Raw genomic sequence first — 17,836 nt, 5'->3', positions numbered from 1 at the left:
TCCAAGACACTCTTCTTTTTCGACCTAATTAATTCATAAAGTCTTTGTGAGGAGAAATCAGACGACGTACAGAAAAGGTCTAAAGGAGAAGGATTTATAAGCGTTAGTTAACTTTGTAAATATTTATTTTTAATTGTGTGAAAATGGGAGAAATTTTCAGTTAGTAAAAAATAAATATATATTTAAAAAAAAAGTTAGTGGCAGCGGTGGGATTCGAACCCACGCCCCCGAAGAGACTGGAGCCTTAATCCAGCGCCTTAGACCGCTCGGCCACGCTACCTTGTATGAAAAGGCTAGAATGAGCTCATACATACCTAAAATCATACCACATCTGATATTCTAATTGTTTTGAAAGTTTCCAACCAGAAATTTCACATCATCCTCCAAATTCAACAAATAAATAGAATACAGCCCACAACTCCAGAGGTTTCTGAGTTTTCTTGGCAGGCACTTCTCTGAAATGTAAAATAAATTCCAGTGTCCTCAGTCTAGATTCATTCCATCACCAAAGACAATAACATATTTAAGCTTATTACCAATAGAAAATATTTCAGGTATTTATTAGATCCTCAAACAGAAGCTGTGTCCCAGAAGGGAAATTGTCATTTAAATGAATAAAACAGACACAGGATCATACATTTATTCATTAGGGTTTTTATTTAACCATTCTGAACTGACACCCCATACACACACACCACTAGGGCGTGTCTTTCCTTGGACAGGAGGACAATCATCTAACTTGAGCACCAACAGGGAACTCCATAAAAAGCTCTAAAAACACAAAGAAAGGACAGTGTACAAGATACATATTTTTGTGCTACTACTAAAGGTGAAAAACAGTCAAAACAACCAAGAACATCCAGCTACCAGCAATCCTATGGAGGAAAAAAAATATATATATATTGGTCTAATCTCAACTTGAGATCATTCCAGCCTCGTAATATCGGCAGGTCTAATTTGGTGCCTTTCCATTGATGGCTGGAGTAGACAGTCCAAACCAACCCACCAGTAACTATACACAATTGTGTGGTCAGAGGGTATTTCACAAACTGGTCAGTCAGTGCATGTATAAGGCAGGCTCAGTTACTTGCATGTACACGCACCAAGCAGAAACCAGACTTGCAAGGAGGAAATCTTGCAAGACCCCCACCCTTACTTTCCTCCCCCACCACATGCACCAAACCTAAATGATCGGACTGAGAGAGTCCTACAGAAACTACTACTCTACATGAACATATTTATTAAATACTTTTTATTTAAGGAGATTAAAAAAAAAAAAGTCACACTGGAATGAAGGCTAGCGTGAAGAAGTGGGTTTGGGCTGACAGACAGGAGGCAGGACTCTCCGCGAGTTGGTCTTGACCCACGGGTGCTCCATCACGCTCTTCAGCGGCAGACGCATGGCGGGGCTGTGTCTCAGCAGCTTGGAGATCAGATCACGGGCGCCTTCTGAAACCACTTTGGGAAACTGGAGATCCACCTGAGAAAACACAAACTTGCGGTAAATTTGCTGTGCAAATCTTCAACAGGTTAATCAAAAGACGATGTTTCGAAGAACTGCACCTTCTGCTTCTAATGATGTCGGAGAGCAACAAAGCAGCAATTTAGTAGCCTAGTAAACTAGACCCACCCGCCTAGCGGCCAAAAATATTTTTGCCTACGAGTGGGTCTAGCCTCGCACCATATCAACAAAACACCACGGGCATCAAATCGTGCCCGCCAATCACAACGCAAGGTTTTTGTTTGGATTCTTTGGGCGGGCTTTTGCAGGAGTGACGACAAAGCTGCACGACGGTGGAGAAAGCACAACAGGAAAGATGGCTACGGCTAGTGAACAGCGCTAGTTTGACTCCGCTTTGGAATCAGTTTTAGAAGAATTAGACTTGGGGTTTTCGTTGAAACATGAGCAGGAAGAGGCTCTCCGCTCATTCCTTTTCAAGAAGGACGTTTTCACTGTTTTGCCGACCGGCTATGGCAAAAGTCTGATCTACCAGCTGGCTCCGCTCGTAGCCAAAAAGGATGGGGCTAGTTTGTGCAGTACGAAGAATTAATAAACAGCTTTGAAACATTACTTTTTGATTGTTTCTTATTTTCCCATTATTTTAAGTTTAAGGGAAATTATTTCACCAAACACCACTAAATAAAAACTCTCAAACAGTTTAAGCAAACCCTTGAAAAACACTTTAAAAAAACAAGTGTATGTTAAGTATGTGGTACAGACTCCAAACTCATGGTCATTTTCTCCAAACTTCTTAATATCTAGAACCTGTTTATTAATTAATACGCATTTTGAAAAATTATTTATTTCAAGGCCTCCCCCACTGCTTTCTGTCGCTCTGACTACGTCACAGTCACTGTTGCGCTGATTGGTCAGAGCGTTGGCCTATACGCACAGAGACAGTTTGAAAGACAACGGGTTGTTCCTACCCACACCCTTTGGAAATGTCTACGACCGAGACCAGACTAAATATTCACATTTAGTCTGGCTTGCCAGGCTAGCAATTTAGACTTAAAAAAAAATAAAAATCAAAATTTGAGCGCTCAATTTAATTAAGGGTGTACTCACACCTCGTACTGCTCCCGACAGCAATTGTGCCGCCTCCCCACTGGCCTGTGCTCACATTGCGCTTAACATTCTGGTCTAGAGCGTGCTTACATCACAGTAGTCAAACATGCTTGTGTGAGCACACCAAGTGTTAAACGTGTGTGGTTAAAATTACAAACTGCTCAATTGTGCGTTACATGAAGCAGAACACTTATCACCAAAGTTACTCACCTTCTGACAGCACATCCCAAAGTGTTTTATTCTTATAATAGCACAGCAATATCCACTTGGATTTCTTGCACCAGTGTGGTAAAGACGAATAAATTATTCAGAAAATATGCAGGAGAGTCCATCATCACCCTCGCTGCGCAAACAGTTCACAAAATAAACCATGCACACACACACACCTTGGTGATGCGTTTGTATGTTTCTGAATGGGTGGCTGTCTCGAACGGAGGATTTCCCACCAAACACTCGTAACACAACACGCCGATGCACCACAGATCCACCTTTTCGTCGTGAGAATGACCTTCAATCATCTCAGGAGGAAGATAATCCAAAGTGCCGCACATGGTGCGCCGCCTACACACACACACACACAAACATCAAATCTAGTCCCCGCTTCTGGTCTTAAGAAGATTAATTAATTACTGAGCCTCAGATATGTGAACTACAGTATTGAACGTTACCGTAGTGACGGCGCGTGGACAGACCAGCCAAAGTCTGCAATCTTGAGCTCTCCTCTGAAGCCCAGCAGCAGATTCTCAGGCTTGATATCGCGATGGATCACCTTCTTCTCATGGCAGTACTGAAGAGCGTCTGCAACCTCCTCCATAAACTACACAAAACACACACAGTTCAAAACAGCTCCAAACTCAGGAGTTAATTCAGGGATGATGTGGGATCTGACCGTGGCTGTGCGCTGATCGTTGAAGCGGCCACAGTGCTGCAGCTCTTTGTACATCTCTCCGCGTGGCGCGTACTCCAGAACGAGGAACACGCGTGACGAATCGTGGAAGTAGTTATAGAAGCGCAGGATGTTCGGATGCCTGCGTACAAGAAACAAAATGGCTTACGGCTCACGAGAGAAATATAAAAACAAGCAGCTCAATTGAGGCAAAGTCTTCCCCTTCACTTCAAGCCAAAGATCATTTCAAATTCTTTGGCCATCAGAGACACTGACAGAACACGACACCGACCTGAGGTGAGACTGGATTTCGATCTCTCTCCTGAGCTGGTGTTCCACTCCTTCCTTTTCCATTTGGGATTTAAACAGCACCTTGAGTGCCACGATGACCTTCAACTTCTTTTCTCGCGCCAAATAAACGTTCCCAAACTTGCCTTTTCCCAGCGGCCGACCAATATCAAAGTCCTTAATTGAAAATTTCCTGTAGAAACGCAACAGTTTATACATTTATGAAACACACTTGTTCGTTTTTAAAAGAAAACCAACAAGAAAACAGCACAGTCTACTTTAGAGATAATTTGACCCCTTCAGAACCTACCATGTAATGGGCATTACAGCAATTTAACACCCAGGTAACATCATAGCTGCTCGAGGCTTTCAGGGAAATCAGTCTAGTACTGCCCCAACACATGCCCACCGGGAGACACTGACGACTTTCCAACCACTACTCCCCCCCCCCCCCCAACAACTTCTCAAAAACACATTGTACAACCCCGATTCCAAAAAAGTTGGGACAAAGTACAAATTGTAAATAAAAACGCAACGCAATGATGTGAAAGTTTCAAAATTCCATATTTTATTCAGAATAGAACATAGATGACATATCAAATGTTTAAACTGAGAAAATGTATCATTTAAAGAGAAAAATTAGGTGATTTTAAATTTCACGACAACACATCTAAAAAAAGTTGGGACAAGGCCATGTTTACCACTGTGAGACATCCCCTTTTCTCTTTACAACAGTCTGTAAACGTCTGGGGACTGAGGAGACAAGTTGCTCAAGTTTAGGGATAGGAATGTTAACCCATTCTTGTCTAATGTAGGATTCTAGTTGCTCAACTGTCTTAGGTCTTTTTTTTTTTTGTCGTATCTTCCGTTTTATGATGCGCCAAATGTTTTGTATGGGTGAAAGATCTGGACTGCAGGCTGGCCAGTTCAGTACCCGGACCCTTCTTCTACACAGCCATGATGCTGTAATTGATGCAGTATGTGGTTTGGCATTGTCATGTTGGAAAATGCAAGGTCTTCCCTGAAAGCGACGTCGTCTGGATGGGAGCATATGTTGCTCTAGAACCTGGATATACCTTTCAGCATTGATGGTGTCTTTCCAGATGTGTAAGCTGCCCATGCCACACGCACTAATGCAACCCAATACCATCAGAGATGCAGGCTTCTGAACTGAGCGCTGATGACAACTTGGGTCGTCCTTCTCCTCTTTAGTCCGAATGACACGGCGTCCCTGATTTCCATAAAGAACTTCAAATTTTGATTCGTCTGACCACAGAACAGTTTTCCACTTTGCCACAGTCCATTTTAAATGAGCCTTGGCCCAGAGAAGACGTCTGCACTTCTGGATCAGCGCAGTAAATTTACAGCTTCTTCTTTGAACTATAGAGTTTTAGCTGGCAACGGCGGATGGCACGGTGAATTGTGTTCACAGATAATGTTCTCTGGAAATATTCCTGAGCCCATTTTGTGATTTCCAATACAGAAGCATGCCTGTACGTGATGCAGTGCCATCTAAGGGCCCGAAGATCACGGGCACCCAGCATGGTTTTCTGGCCTTGACCCTTACGCACAGAGATTCTTCCAGATTCTCTGAATCTTTTGATGATATTATGCACTGTAGATGATGATATGTTCAAACTCTTTGCAATTTTACACTGTCAAACTCCTTTCTGATATTGCTCCACTATTTGCCGGCGCAGAATTAGGGGGATTGGTGATCCTCTTCCCATCTTTACTTCTGAGAGCCGCTGCCACTCCAAGATGCTCTTTTAATACCCAGTCATGTTAATGACCTATTGCCAATTGACCTAATGAGTTGCAATTTGGTCCTCCAGCTGTTCCTTTTTTGTACCTTTAACTTTTCCAGCCTCTTATTGCCCCGGTCCCAACTTTTTTGAGATGTGTTGCTGTCATGAAATTTCAAATGAACCAATATTTGGCATGAAATTTCAAAATGTCTCACTTTCGACATTTGAGATGTTGTCTATGTTCTATTGTGAATACAATATCAGTTTTTGATATTTGTAAATTATTGCACTCCGTTTTTATTTACAATTTGTACTTTGTCCCAACTTTTTTGGAATCGGGGTTGTACAATATTTCAAAACTTCTGACCTTACAGTTACATGCTCAAGTTTGAACATCTAAAAGCAAACCATTTTTAATACTAACTATTCCCGCAAATATTGATGCAGGGGTTTCTTTACTTTTATGGACAAATAAATAAATAAATAAATAAATTAGTAATTGTGGCACGTTGGCAGATATCTCCACTTATAAAAAGCTTTCTATTCTCCTTGAATGCGTTTTCACCCACTCGTCCTGACTGAGCGAGAAGCGCTCTGTCCTTCTTGGGCTGTTTTGCCTTGTTCAATATTCACCAACAGGCTATCAATAACCCACAGATCAGGAGAGAGTATGAGGAACATTCCAAAAGCTTGCATTTCTTGAAGTATTCCATTCAAGGCTTTCAAGGTGCATTTTGGATTTACTGTCCTCTTGCTGAAGAGGTTGGCTTCTACTTCAGGATGTGTTCGTTTTGCATACTTCATACTTTAGTGATGAGGCCACAGGTAAGGTCTCCCTCTGATGACTTCCATGCAGATCATGTTTTCAAAGGGCACTTCAGCCATTCCAACTGGTCCAGGGAATCCAATAAACGACCTTTTGGTCCCAAAGCTGCTTCTCTAACCTTTAGGCCAAGGCTTCCTCCACTTGCACAGGACAATGGTGGGCCCCCACTCATGTCCCAGGAAAACCTTCTTGCAGGTCTTTCCCAGGATTTGGTGGTTTTGCGTCACCTTTCTGCCGAGCATACAGAGTTCCATCGGAAAGTTTCCTTGGTCTTCATATTTTTGCCTTGACTGCTGAACAGCCTCTTAACTGCAATTTCTTAATGATATTCCAGACAGTGAAAATTGCAAGCTGGAGTTGTTTTGATATCTTAATAGCTTTGTCAGCATTAAGTCCATTAGTTTTCAGATCCCCAGTCAGCTGCTCAGAGGAGCCCATAGCTGTTCAGCATTATTTATTAGGCCAAAAAAAAAAAAGTTTTTCCGGTTACGTAGATTTCAAAACTAGGGTCGGTAGGCAGGCTTTTTTTTTTTTTGAATTTTTTTTCAAGATGGCCGCCATAACCTATATTTAGACAGGAATAATTTCACAAAATATAATGAATTTCTTTGCAGGTCACCTGAGTTACCACCTTCTGATGAATCTGATGCAGCATGAGACACCTTTTAACAAATTTTTCTGTAAATATAACAGCTCAATACACCATGAGAGAGAGAGAGCAGCCCCGCCCCTCTCTGCTCCCTGAGTGCAGCTCGTCGCCTTGGTAACGGTGCAGGGAAAAGACAATATAACAAGCAAAGAGCGCTTTTTCTCAGAGTTCCCTCTCCTCAAACAACGCTGATTTACACGGAAACGAAAGGAGCTATTCACAAAATTCTTTCACATTGAGTGCTACAAGGCTCCCATGAACACATTAATGTAATTTTTTTGTCCCTAGCGTAAAAAATGTGGACACTAGAGCGAGTTAAAAACAAGTGACTTTTCTGATTTTGCAGTAAAAGCGCTGCCACGTTTATAATGAAAGTCTATGGGAGAGCGCAGCTGTCCTCTCCTTACTTTCAGGCTTCTCATTCAAAAACTAAATCCTATCGCTCAGGGAGACACTTGTCTTGATTCACACAATGTGTGACTACAACTTTTGAGAAAATTGTGTGTGTAGAGTGAAAATTGTGGCTGAGAAAACAGTTTAAATGAGAAAGTTAGAGCTTTTTTTTCCAAGCTGCCTACACTCTAAACTCCACTGGTGTGTAACGCAATAGACACCCATTATAAAGTCTGAATTTGTCCAGGTGTGATCATGGTGTTTGATCTGTGACTGATCAAAAAGTATAGAGCCTAGCAAAAAAGTTGAATGCCAGATCCACACAGGAGAATTTTGTCTCCGTTTTAAAGTTTGAATCATGTCTCTAGGTGAAAGACAAAATAAGCGTCATCTCTGCTTCTGTTCCCTCCGACACACTACTGCCTCCGCCGAGTGCGCACGCACACACCGCATGTCGGGGCCGCGGATGAGTTACTCTCCCCTGATCAACGAAGTCTGCGGGGAATTTGTGGTTATTATCGGTACAAACAGCGCGAATCACAACTTAAATGAGTGCGGTTCAGTTTGACATTATTTTCAGTCCGTTAGATAAAGATTTAATTTTATTAAAATCGAAAATTAATATTTAGAGCCTGTGGGCTACAAAAATAAGTCATTAAAGTAGCCGGATGGACTTAATTGTGTAGTCGGCTGTATGGCCGGCAGCCGGCGCTTGTGGAAAGCCCTGATTTTCCCAGTGAGTGACAAAAACTTCCGGTTCATGTGGTTGGGTTATATGTAAAAGTCGCGACTGGGAAAAAAACAACAACAAAAAAAGTTTAGGGTCGGGCGGTACGGATTAGGGTCGGTCGGGTAACCGGAAACACACTTTTTTTTTTGGCCTTACACTCTGGAATTATTGTTCCTCATGAGTCCTCAATTAAGGACGAAAGAACGAGCCAAATGATGACACTTGCTTTCCAAATGGAAGGGTGTCCTAACTTAAGTTTTATGATAATGTAACCTTGCATTGACAAATGCAGAACTTGTTCTTGAAGGGGGGGGGGGATTGCTGGAGAAGGCTCCCCCCCACAGACAAAACTTACTTCTGTGAGGTGGGTCTCACTGGGACTCGACCAGGACCAGCGCCTTGAAAAAGAGAAAATTATTTATAGCTCTGACAATAATAGTAAGAATATCCTAATAATTTTCTCAAGAGAAGTTTATAATTACTTATGACTGCACCAAGGTTCATCTCTTCTCTGAGAGGTCCGACCTTCTGTCAAACAAATAAAACAATACAACCTTTCATTAGAACAATCAAGGACTTGTTCCAAAACTACACTCCGGCTAGCCAGAAGGTCTTCAAAATAAAATATGATTTGCTCAGATAATGAAACACACACAAATAGTATTTTCACTGCTTCTACATACAAGCTCAATATCAAACCTGCTGTCAAGAACCGTATACACACACACAATGCACAAGTCAGTCATTCATTCACACACAGACTTTAATGTTTATTCAGTACGCACTACGAAAGGCAAGACGCTACAGGTAGAAACGAGTCACATTTTTAACTAAGTCGCATCCAACATATCTTTACTTAAAAAACTATACAATTAAAAAAACTGAAAGTCTTAATAGTTTGGTAGATCTGCACATTATGTCTCTTTGTAAACTTGATCATCTTTGATTTTCCAGCTCAGCTGCATTTTTTTTTTTTATCTTACCCTTGTGCTGTGTCTATTCCATCACTTATTAAAAAATCATTAAAATTTTTAATTGGGGGTGGGGGGGAAGCTCTATTAAAATGAGTAAACATTAAACCACACTGTATTTAACAGAAAATCATTTGCTATATTCTGAACCAAAGTCTGTTTCTCGAGTACCTGCACTGCATTCAAATTTCTCATGACAAGGTTGACCAAAATTTTGATTGCTGGAGATACTTTTAACAGTTCTTCCATGAAATCGAGTTGTACGTGAGCCGATAGCCTATGAAGCGCATAGCACCAAGTTGGCTATAAGCCATGTACCATAGGATTGAATGGAATAACATATCCACATTCACTGGATTTTGAAAAACAAAAAGCAAACTTTTTTTTTTGCAAATTCAATAAATAAAAACTTGAAACAAAAACTTACAACAAAATCATTTCCACTTAGACTGTAAACAAACAGGCGAAACATGAGCAATTTGCGAAAAATGCTATAATAATTCTTGGGGGCGGGTCTGACCATCCAATACTTTTAGTCGATATTTGGTTGCTTTTTTTTCCCCCCTGAGTCAAGCTTTTATTTCGTCCTCAGCTGGTGCAGCGACACGCTCCGCCATTTTATTTTCCTCCACTCAGAGTATATTAGCCGATAGCCTAGTAGTGGAGTAGCCAATCAGAGCGTACAATTGCTCATATCCAGTGAATGTGGATAGAATAAAAATGTCAGAGTCTATGCTGAAAATGGCATAGGGGGAATAAAATAAAATCATACACCAACAATTTGTCCTCGTGTCAAAGCCACACTGTGCATCTTCACAGTGAAATAGGGGTTGTTTTACAATCAGGGTATGCAAGCTAAAAAAATCACATTTAACACTTATCTTCAATATCAAAAGGCTTGACTAAATAAACCTGGTTGTTTATTGTAGCCCTGTGATAGCTCTATTTACCATGCAAAAAAAATTGGTGATAACATTATTTTTGGTGAATGTATGGCAATGGAGCACTTGCATGTGACGTCACAGCCGATCCAGATTGTGACAGACGCCATCTTGTCGGTCAAACGCCATATTTCCGCCTTCTACTTCTAGTTCTACCTTTTCTTCTGGAAAACCCTACTATATACAATTCTACTACAACAGCTGCGGCTACAAGCTCTCCCTACCTGTGCACGGTTTTTATATTTTTTGTGTGTATTTTTGCGTGTTGTTCGTCTGTACCGGACTTCAATATCCACTACAACTGTATGGACTTACTGGGCATTGGTTTCCAGCAGAAAATGACGGTTTGTAGCAATTTCCATCGCATGCACAACATTCCAGACGAGATAGCGAGACCAGCGGGGTCTCCGTGGATTGTTATCGGAAGCAAAGCGAAGGAGGCGGCGTCGGGAGCGGAAGCAAAAGTGAGGCTGCAGGCAGAGCCGGCCTGTTGACTAAGCTCAGAAAACAGCCACTCAAATCTCCACTGCTAAGCCTTTACCTCTCCAATGCCAGATCCATGGTAAACAAGACGGACGATTTGGAATTACAGCTGGAATTACCTTATTCTATAATCGGCTGGTCAGTGCTATACTAGATACTGATATAAATAGTGTTAGTTCTCAATACTTAAGTGACTTACCCGTCCAATGAGGATTGTTATTTTCTTGTTTACAAGATGCCACATCTGAATCGCTGACAAATCCTGAATTTCTGTAAAGAAAACTTTCCAGAGATTTATAAGCACGCAGTGCTTCACCACTGAACAGCGAGGGAAAGTTAATGAGGTAATTATACACGTCTGGGTATTCCGCTGGCAGTTCAATATCCACTGACACGGTCGTGAAAACTACATCCGGTAAGCCATAAGGGTCGCTAATCTGTAGATCGTTTATTTTAGACATATATCTAGTTATCGGTTCATTAGAAAAATGAGCCGTGTAGTCCGCCGGTTGAAATTGATCCATTCTGTACACGAGTGCAGCAGCATTCAGCTGTGTTTTTTACAGACAAGATGGCGGCTGTGTACTTTCCGGTCACGTGACTGCAAGATCTCTATACATGTCATTTAGCAAAATTACTCATGTCATTTAGAAAAAGTGCTTTTTTGACCACAGGTAGCTCCAAAAGGGATGCACTTAAATCATTCTTTATACCATAAAACAAATATTTGGTTCCAAATCATTGGAACCATAGTTAGGTTTTAATGTTGAATGCCAGTAAGTTTTCAGACTATTTTGATCAAATTAGTATGTACCATAATTGTGTAAAAAAAAAAAAAAATGCCCTCTCTGTCCGAGACAGCTAATTTTTCAATATAAAAACAAATCTAAAACGATTATTTTCATCCTAAAATGTGGTGGACATAAATATTAGAGACAACTAATACAAAGCTTACAGCCTTATATTTAAAAGCACTATGGAAGTAGTGGATTCTGAAATGTCAAAAAAAAAAAGTCCTCTCTGAGAATCACTTCATTTGTTTCTCCCATCTTATAGCAGATTACACAAAACTACCATACACGTGTCAAAAAATTACCTGAAATCTGTTCTTTAACTTGTCCTTCACTTAAAAACTGGTACAAGAACCAGTTTGAATCAGTTTGGAGTTTGGACCCCTGTGACACAAACTTTGTACCCTGATTGTAGGACAACCCATAAACCCCCTAAACATTGCTGGTTTTATTGCATTTCAAGTTAGATAGAGACTCATTTGGAGAAAGAAATGGACATTCTGGAAAATAAAATAAAACCTATCCCCTCCCTATGACCTTATTCATCTGTAGTGTCTTGCCTTAAGCCCACAGTGGTGTATTAACCTGAGTGAGGAGGACTCTGGGTTCACGGTTCTCCTTGTTCTGAAAAAGGCAAAAAAAAAAAAAGAAACCCAATCAGCTAGAGTTCTATAAACACATCAACATTTTAAATAAAAGCCTGAGGAAATTATATTGCCAACTAAACTGAGACTCGCTTACGAGAGCTACTTTAACATCTCCATAAATTGTATAACACGTCATAACACACTCGACCAAGAACCAGACTAATAAGCAGCCAGGAATAACACTAACACACTGAAAATACCCACTCGGCTCCTTCCGCCATTTTGTAACGTCTCGGTTTAAACAACTAAGCAACTAACAGCCTTATTTCTGTTTTCAGACGAAACTGAAACAAAACTCAGAGCTCTGAACTTAAATACAAAAACATTACTTCAATTACCTGCATGTTGCTAAAAAGGAATACAAAAAAAAAGCTTTTAAATAAACTCAGCACAGGTTAAACAGCAGCGCCCGTCACTGCACTTCCCTGAATAAACCGCCAGCGTTTTCAAAACGAAAACGTCACTTCCTCTTCTTCTTCTTCTTCAGGATATAATGGCGGATTGGACACCATCCGGTGTATTACCGCCACCTACAGGATAATTAAGTCCACTACTAGTCCATCAGTTCACAAGCAATATAATAGTTTTGGATGGATAGGAGATGGTGAAGCTGAGAAGTTGGGCTTGACAAAAATATCTCTGAGCTGCACAGTAGCATTACCAGCTACTCCTCCTTGGTTATTCCCCATGCCTACAGTAGATTTTGAAATTGCTAAGCTGTCAAAGCACAGTAACGAATATGGTGGGATGAATGCTATGGGGGCGGCACGGTGGTGTAGTGGTTAGCGCTGTCGCCTCACAGCAAGAAGGTCCGGGTTCGAGCCCCGTGGCCGGCGAGGGCCTTTCTGTGTGGAGTTTGCATGTTCTCCCCGTGTCCGCGTGGGTTTCCTCCGGGTGCTCCGGTTTCCCCCACAGTCCAAAGACATGCAGGTTAGGTTAACTGGTGACTCTAAATTGACCGTAGGTGTGAATGTGAGTGTGAATGGTTGTCTGTGTCTATGTGTCAGCCCTGTGATGACCTGGCGACTTGTCCAGGGTGTACCCCGCCTTTCGCCCGTAGTCAGCTGGGATAGGCTCCAGCTTGCCTGCGACCCTGTAGAAGGATAAAGCGGCTAGAGAATGAGATGAATGCTATGGTGCAACAGTACCTAAGCACTAAATATAATGGAATGGTTCAAGTATACACTGATGGTTCAAAAGATCCAGACACAGGAAAGACAGGAGCAGCAGTATACATACCGGAGTTTGAAACATCACTTAAGCGTAGAACATCAGACAACCTGGCAGCCTATTCTGTCGAGCTGTTAGCTATTTTATTTGCACTGGTCTGGATAGAAGATTCTAAGCCAAACAGTTTTGTTATATGTTCAGATTCCATGGCAGCTTTGGTCAGTATTCTAAACTTTCAGTCTTCTTGCAGGCTTGACTTAATATATGAAATTTATCAGAGTTTATACCGTTTAAATCATAGGGATATAGCTGTAAGTTTCATTTGGGTTCCAGCACATGTAGAAATACATGGCAATGAAGTAGTGGACTCTCTGGCCAAAAAAGCCCTTAAATTGAGTTTGGGTGATTTAGGTGTGCCATTAAGTAAAAACGAAGTTAAAACCATAATCGAAACTAAAGTAAGCAAGTTATGGCAAAAACAATGGCATACAAACACAAAGGGGAGATTTCTTCACAAGATTCAGCAGGTAGTCCCTTCAAAAAGGCAGGGTAACTGGAACAGAAGGGGGGAAACAATAATTACAAGGTTAAGAATAGGACACACCGGCCTTAACCATGGTCTCTATGTAGTAGGAAAACATAATACTGGTCAATGTGCATCATGCAACCAAATAGAAACAGTGGAACATGTTTTGCTACAGTGTCAAGCTTACAATACAGAAAGAGAAATCCTACTAGAAAGGGTCAAAGCATTAGGATACACAACATTAACAATAGAAGATTTACTTTCCTTTTCCACAGTTAAACCATTAGCATGGATACATATTATGACATTCCTAAAGGCTACTAGGTTATTTGAGAGAATTTAATTTCAACCTTTTTTTTTTTCACACATAGTAAAGTAGGACTAAGCGTTGAAATCCCCATTGATGCTCCACACCCATAACAGTTGGTGGCGGTAATGCACCATGTTGGATGCCAACCGCCAATAAACATAAAGAAGAAGAAGAAGAAGAAGACTAGTCCATCAGTTTCTTATGGCGTATTCATTCACACCTACGTTGTTTGGTCCGGACAAAACGAACCAAATTTCCCTTGGTCCGGACCTTTTGGGTTGGTCTGAATACAAACCACCGAACTCTGGTCCGGACCAAACAAGCGGACCGAGACCGAGCTGCAAGGTCGGACTCGGTCCGGACCAAAGGAACCCTGGTGCGGATCTTTTGGAGGTGTGAAAGCAGACCGGACCTAATCCGACAGTTTTGCTTTTTTGTACCTCGGGAGCTTCCGTCGTTTGTCGAGCATTATGGGAAACAGAGTCTTGACACTCCACCGCAAAGTGCAAACACTGTTTCGGTTGTCAAGAGAACCTTACAACAGTCGTTCAGTCATTCAGACCAGTGGCAGGCTAGTCTGGTTAACACCAGACCATATCACAAGTGAAATATGGTCTGGAATCCGCCTATTGAATTTCTCGTAGGGGAGGTGTGGTTTACGATTGTCAACGGCCGTTTATTGGACGTTGCGAATGTCTATCATTTCATATCATGGCCAATCATGGCAGTTGTACCTGGTGACGTAGTCAGAGCGACGAAGAGGTGAAGAAGAGAAGGAAAGAGTTTTTTAAAACAAACTTTCGCTCTAAACTATTCAGAACAGTGTCTAAAGCTTGATCGAAAGTTTGGTTCGTATCGCTCGCCGCCATGTTAAATGTGACCCGTAAACAGTCCCAAATAAACTACAAGCTTCCGTTTGTCGAGTAGTACATGTAACCGTCTTTCCACCCCTCCCCACTCTCTGATTGGCTCCCTAACTCAAGCGAGCCTTTAGACCATAGTTTCCATGCTGTCTTTTCAGATCGGAACGATTGTGCAAAGCAGCATGGGATTTCCCAGGCTAGTGGAAGGCTAGACTACAGAGTACAAAAAATGAGTAGGGGGCAAACGTGGGCCGAGGAAGAAACGCATACCCTTGTGGATATATGGGCAGATGTCCACATATCTGAGCTTTTGGAGAGAACACACAAAAATGCCGACGTGTTTGCTGTATTCAGCGAGAAAATGAAGGAGAAGGGGTTCACGCGCTCCCCAGAACAATGTCAGCTAAAAGTGAAGAAACTCCGTCAGACCTGCATTAAAATCAGGGACATTCTTTCAAAAAGTGGCGGTACTAGCGACGCAAAAAAGAAATTCATCTATTGCGTGAAGAGCCAGAACTGTCACAACATGATGTGCGCTCATCAGCGCTATCCTCCGTAGCCGCCTTGCCCTTTGTCATCGTTGTTGATAAATTACTTGTACAACAGCATAGTAATCGCACAATTGTGAAAACAGTAAAAACTGGGGGGCGGCATGGTGGTGTAGTGGTTAGCGCTGTCGCCTCACAGCAAGAAGGTCCTGGGTTCGAGCCCCGTGGCCGGCGAGGGCCTTTCTGTGTGGAGTTTGCATGTTCTCCCCGTGTCCACGTGGGTTTCCTCCGGGTGCTCCGGTTTCCCCCACAGTCCAAAGACATGCAGGTTAGGTTAACTGGTGACTCTAAATTGACCGTAGGTGTGAATGTGAATGGTTGTCTGTGTCTATGTGTCAGCCCTGTGATGACCTGGTGACTTGTCCAGGGTGTACCCCGCCTTTCGCCCGTAGTCAGCTGGGATAGGCTCCAGCTTGCCTGCGACCCTGTAGAACAGGATAAAGCGGCTACAGATAATGAGATGAGATGAGTAAAAACTGGAAAAAACATATAGCTTTGATGACATTAAAAAGAATAACAGCACGGAAAGCCTCCATGACTACTTTTGAACTTAACGCTTTGTGCGCGTGTCGTCTCTGACCAATAGCTGAACGACCTCAGGGCGCGGCTTTGTTGATAGATTTTGGTCTGCTTACTAAAATGTACAGTGTGAAAGCGAACCGCACCAAAATGAAAAAATAAAAAAAACATTTGGTTCGGACCAAAGCAAGTGAATTATCGAACTATCCTGGTCTGAATACACCCTTAGATTCTGGCGTAAAGGCCAGAGGATTTTAAAAATCTAACTAGACTGGATGCAACTTTAGAATCCTTCAGTTGAAACAGAACAGGGAGGGAAACAGTAGTAACACCCAAGCCGGACAAGTCATTAAAAAAATGTACGTCTAGACTCACAATATTGCACACACTCTAATAAAACATGAGAAACTGTCTCAGGAACTCTGCACACTTTGAATAATCCATCTCTGTGTTTATGAATCAGATGTAACGTAGAGTTTAGGGCGCAATGCTCCAATCTGAGATGGGTCAGCACCACTTGTTGAGACCTAACTCCTGATAGAGTGCACTGTGCATTTACTGAAGGCTGGATTGAATACAAGTGTCTCCCCTTTAAATCCTTGTCCCATTGAGCTTGCCATGTCTGGAACACTTTTTCCATAAGCTGGCTCCTCAACTCAGTCCTTCCTGGACTAACTGGCAACGTAACCACATCATTATTTAAATATTCTTTTGCCAGTTGGTCAACTACCTCGTTCCCCTTTATACCTATATGGGCAGGAACCCACAAAAATGATACGTCACAACCTCTCCTATGTAGGTTGTTCAGCAGCATAAGAATATCAGTAATTAAATCGGGACGAGCATTGGAAGTGTACACTTTAAGACAAGGTAGGAGTGAAAAGGAGTCAGAGCATAAAACCACATTTTTGGGCAACGTCACTTCCTCCTGCTTGTGATTGGCTGAAATACTTCCTCGCCGTTCCACTGATCTCCTCAAAAAGGGAGATCTACAGTGGTGCTTGAAAGTTTGTGAACCCTTTAGAATTATCTATATTTCTGCATAAATATGACCTAAAACATCATCAGATTTTCACACAAGTCTTAAAAGTAGATAAAGAGAACCCAGTTAAACAAATGAGACAAAAATATTATACTTGGTCATTTATTTATTGAGGAAAATGATCCATATCTGTGAGTGGCAAAAGTATGTGAACCTCTAGGATTAGCAGTTAATTTGAAGGTGAAATTAGAGTCAGGTGTTTTCAATCAATGGGATGACAATCAGGTGTGAGTGGGCACCCTGTTTTATTTAAAGAACAGGGATCTATCAAAGTCTGATCTTCACAACACATGTTTGTGGAAGTGTATCATGGCACGAACAAAGGAGATTTCTGAGGACCTCAGAAAAAGCATTGTTGATGCTCATCAGGCTGGAAAAGGTTACAAAACCAAAAGAGTTTGGACTCCACCAATCCACAGTCAGACAGATTGTGTACAAATGGAGGAAATTCAAGACCATTATTACCCTCCGCAGGAGTGGTTGACCAACAAAGATCACTCCAAGAGCAAAGGACCCCAGGGTAACTTCTAAGCAGCTGAAGGCCTCTCTCACATTGGCTAATGTTAATATTTATGAGTCCACCATCAGGAGAACACTGAACAACAATGGTGTGCATGGCAGGGTTGCAAGGAGAAAGCCACTGCTTTCCAAAAAGAACATTGCTGCTCATCTGCAGTTTGCTAAAGATCACATGGACAAGCCAGAAGGCTATTGGAAAAAATGTTTTGTGGACGGATGAGACCAAAATAGAACTTTTTGGTTTAAATGAGAAGTGTTATGTTTGGAGAAAGGAAAACACTGCATTCCAGCATAAGAACCTTATCCCATCTGTGAAACATGGTGGTGGTAGGATCATGGTTTGGGCCTGTTTTGCTGCATCTGGGCCAGGGCGGCTTGCCATCATTGATGGAACAATGAATTCTGAATTATACCAGCGAA

General features: G+C 41.8%; 1 protein-coding gene and 1 non-coding gene across 4 annotated transcripts; both read right to left on the bottom strand.

Annotated features, from left to right (window-relative positions):
• Positions 1-198: 198 nt before the first annotated feature.
• On the bottom strand, positions 199-280 carry trnal-aag (transfer RNA leucine (anticodon AAG)). The gene has a single exon. It is a non-coding gene; the product is annotated as a tRNA-Leu (tRNA).
• A 354-nt stretch (positions 281-634) lies between these two features.
• aurkb (aurora kinase B) lies at positions 635-12,378 on the bottom strand. 3 transcript variants are annotated; one of them, XM_060901239.1, is made up of 9 exons: positions 12,258-12,378; positions 11,858-11,896; positions 8,569-8,614; positions 8,442-8,484; positions 3,745-3,933; positions 3,456-3,594; positions 3,235-3,383; positions 2,953-3,127; positions 635-1,480 (listed from the first exon to the last, which is right to left on the bottom strand). In XM_060901239.1, exons 1-9 carry the CDS (start codon positions 12,261-12,263, stop codon positions 1,298-1,300), a joined length of 969 nt encoding a protein of 322 aa, XP_060757222.1. In that variant the 5' UTR covers positions 12,264-12,378; the 3' UTR covers positions 635-1,297. The 3 variants fall into 3 exon arrangements, with proteins under 3 accessions (XP_060757222.1, XP_060757223.1, XP_060757224.1); XM_060901240.1 differs by having other exon boundaries at positions 8,569-8,611; XM_060901241.1 differs by lacking the exon at positions 12,258-12,378 and having other exon boundaries at positions 11,833-11,896.
• Positions 12,379-17,836: the final 5,458 nt, after the last annotated feature.

This window comes from Neoarius graeffei, chromosome 20 (assembly GCF_027579695.1).
Source record: "Neoarius graeffei isolate fNeoGra1 chromosome 20, fNeoGra1.pri, whole genome shotgun sequence".
NCBI lineage: Eukaryota > Metazoa > Chordata > Actinopteri > Siluriformes > Ariidae > Neoarius > Neoarius graeffei.
This window is presented reverse-complemented; position numbering and strand designations above follow the sequence as displayed.

Bases quoted from the DNA above. Each gene is read 5' to 3' on its own strand.
- aurkb (XM_060901239.1), bottom strand. The intron at 3,934-8,441 runs GTAAGTTTTGTC...GCGTTTCTACAG, and splicing joins GTGAGACCCACCTCACAGAA to GAAATTTTCAATTAAGGACT. The intron at 3,595-3,744 runs GTCGGTGTCGTG...TCTTGTACGCAG, and splicing joins GAAATCCAGTCTCACCTCAG to GCATCCGAACATCCTGCGCT.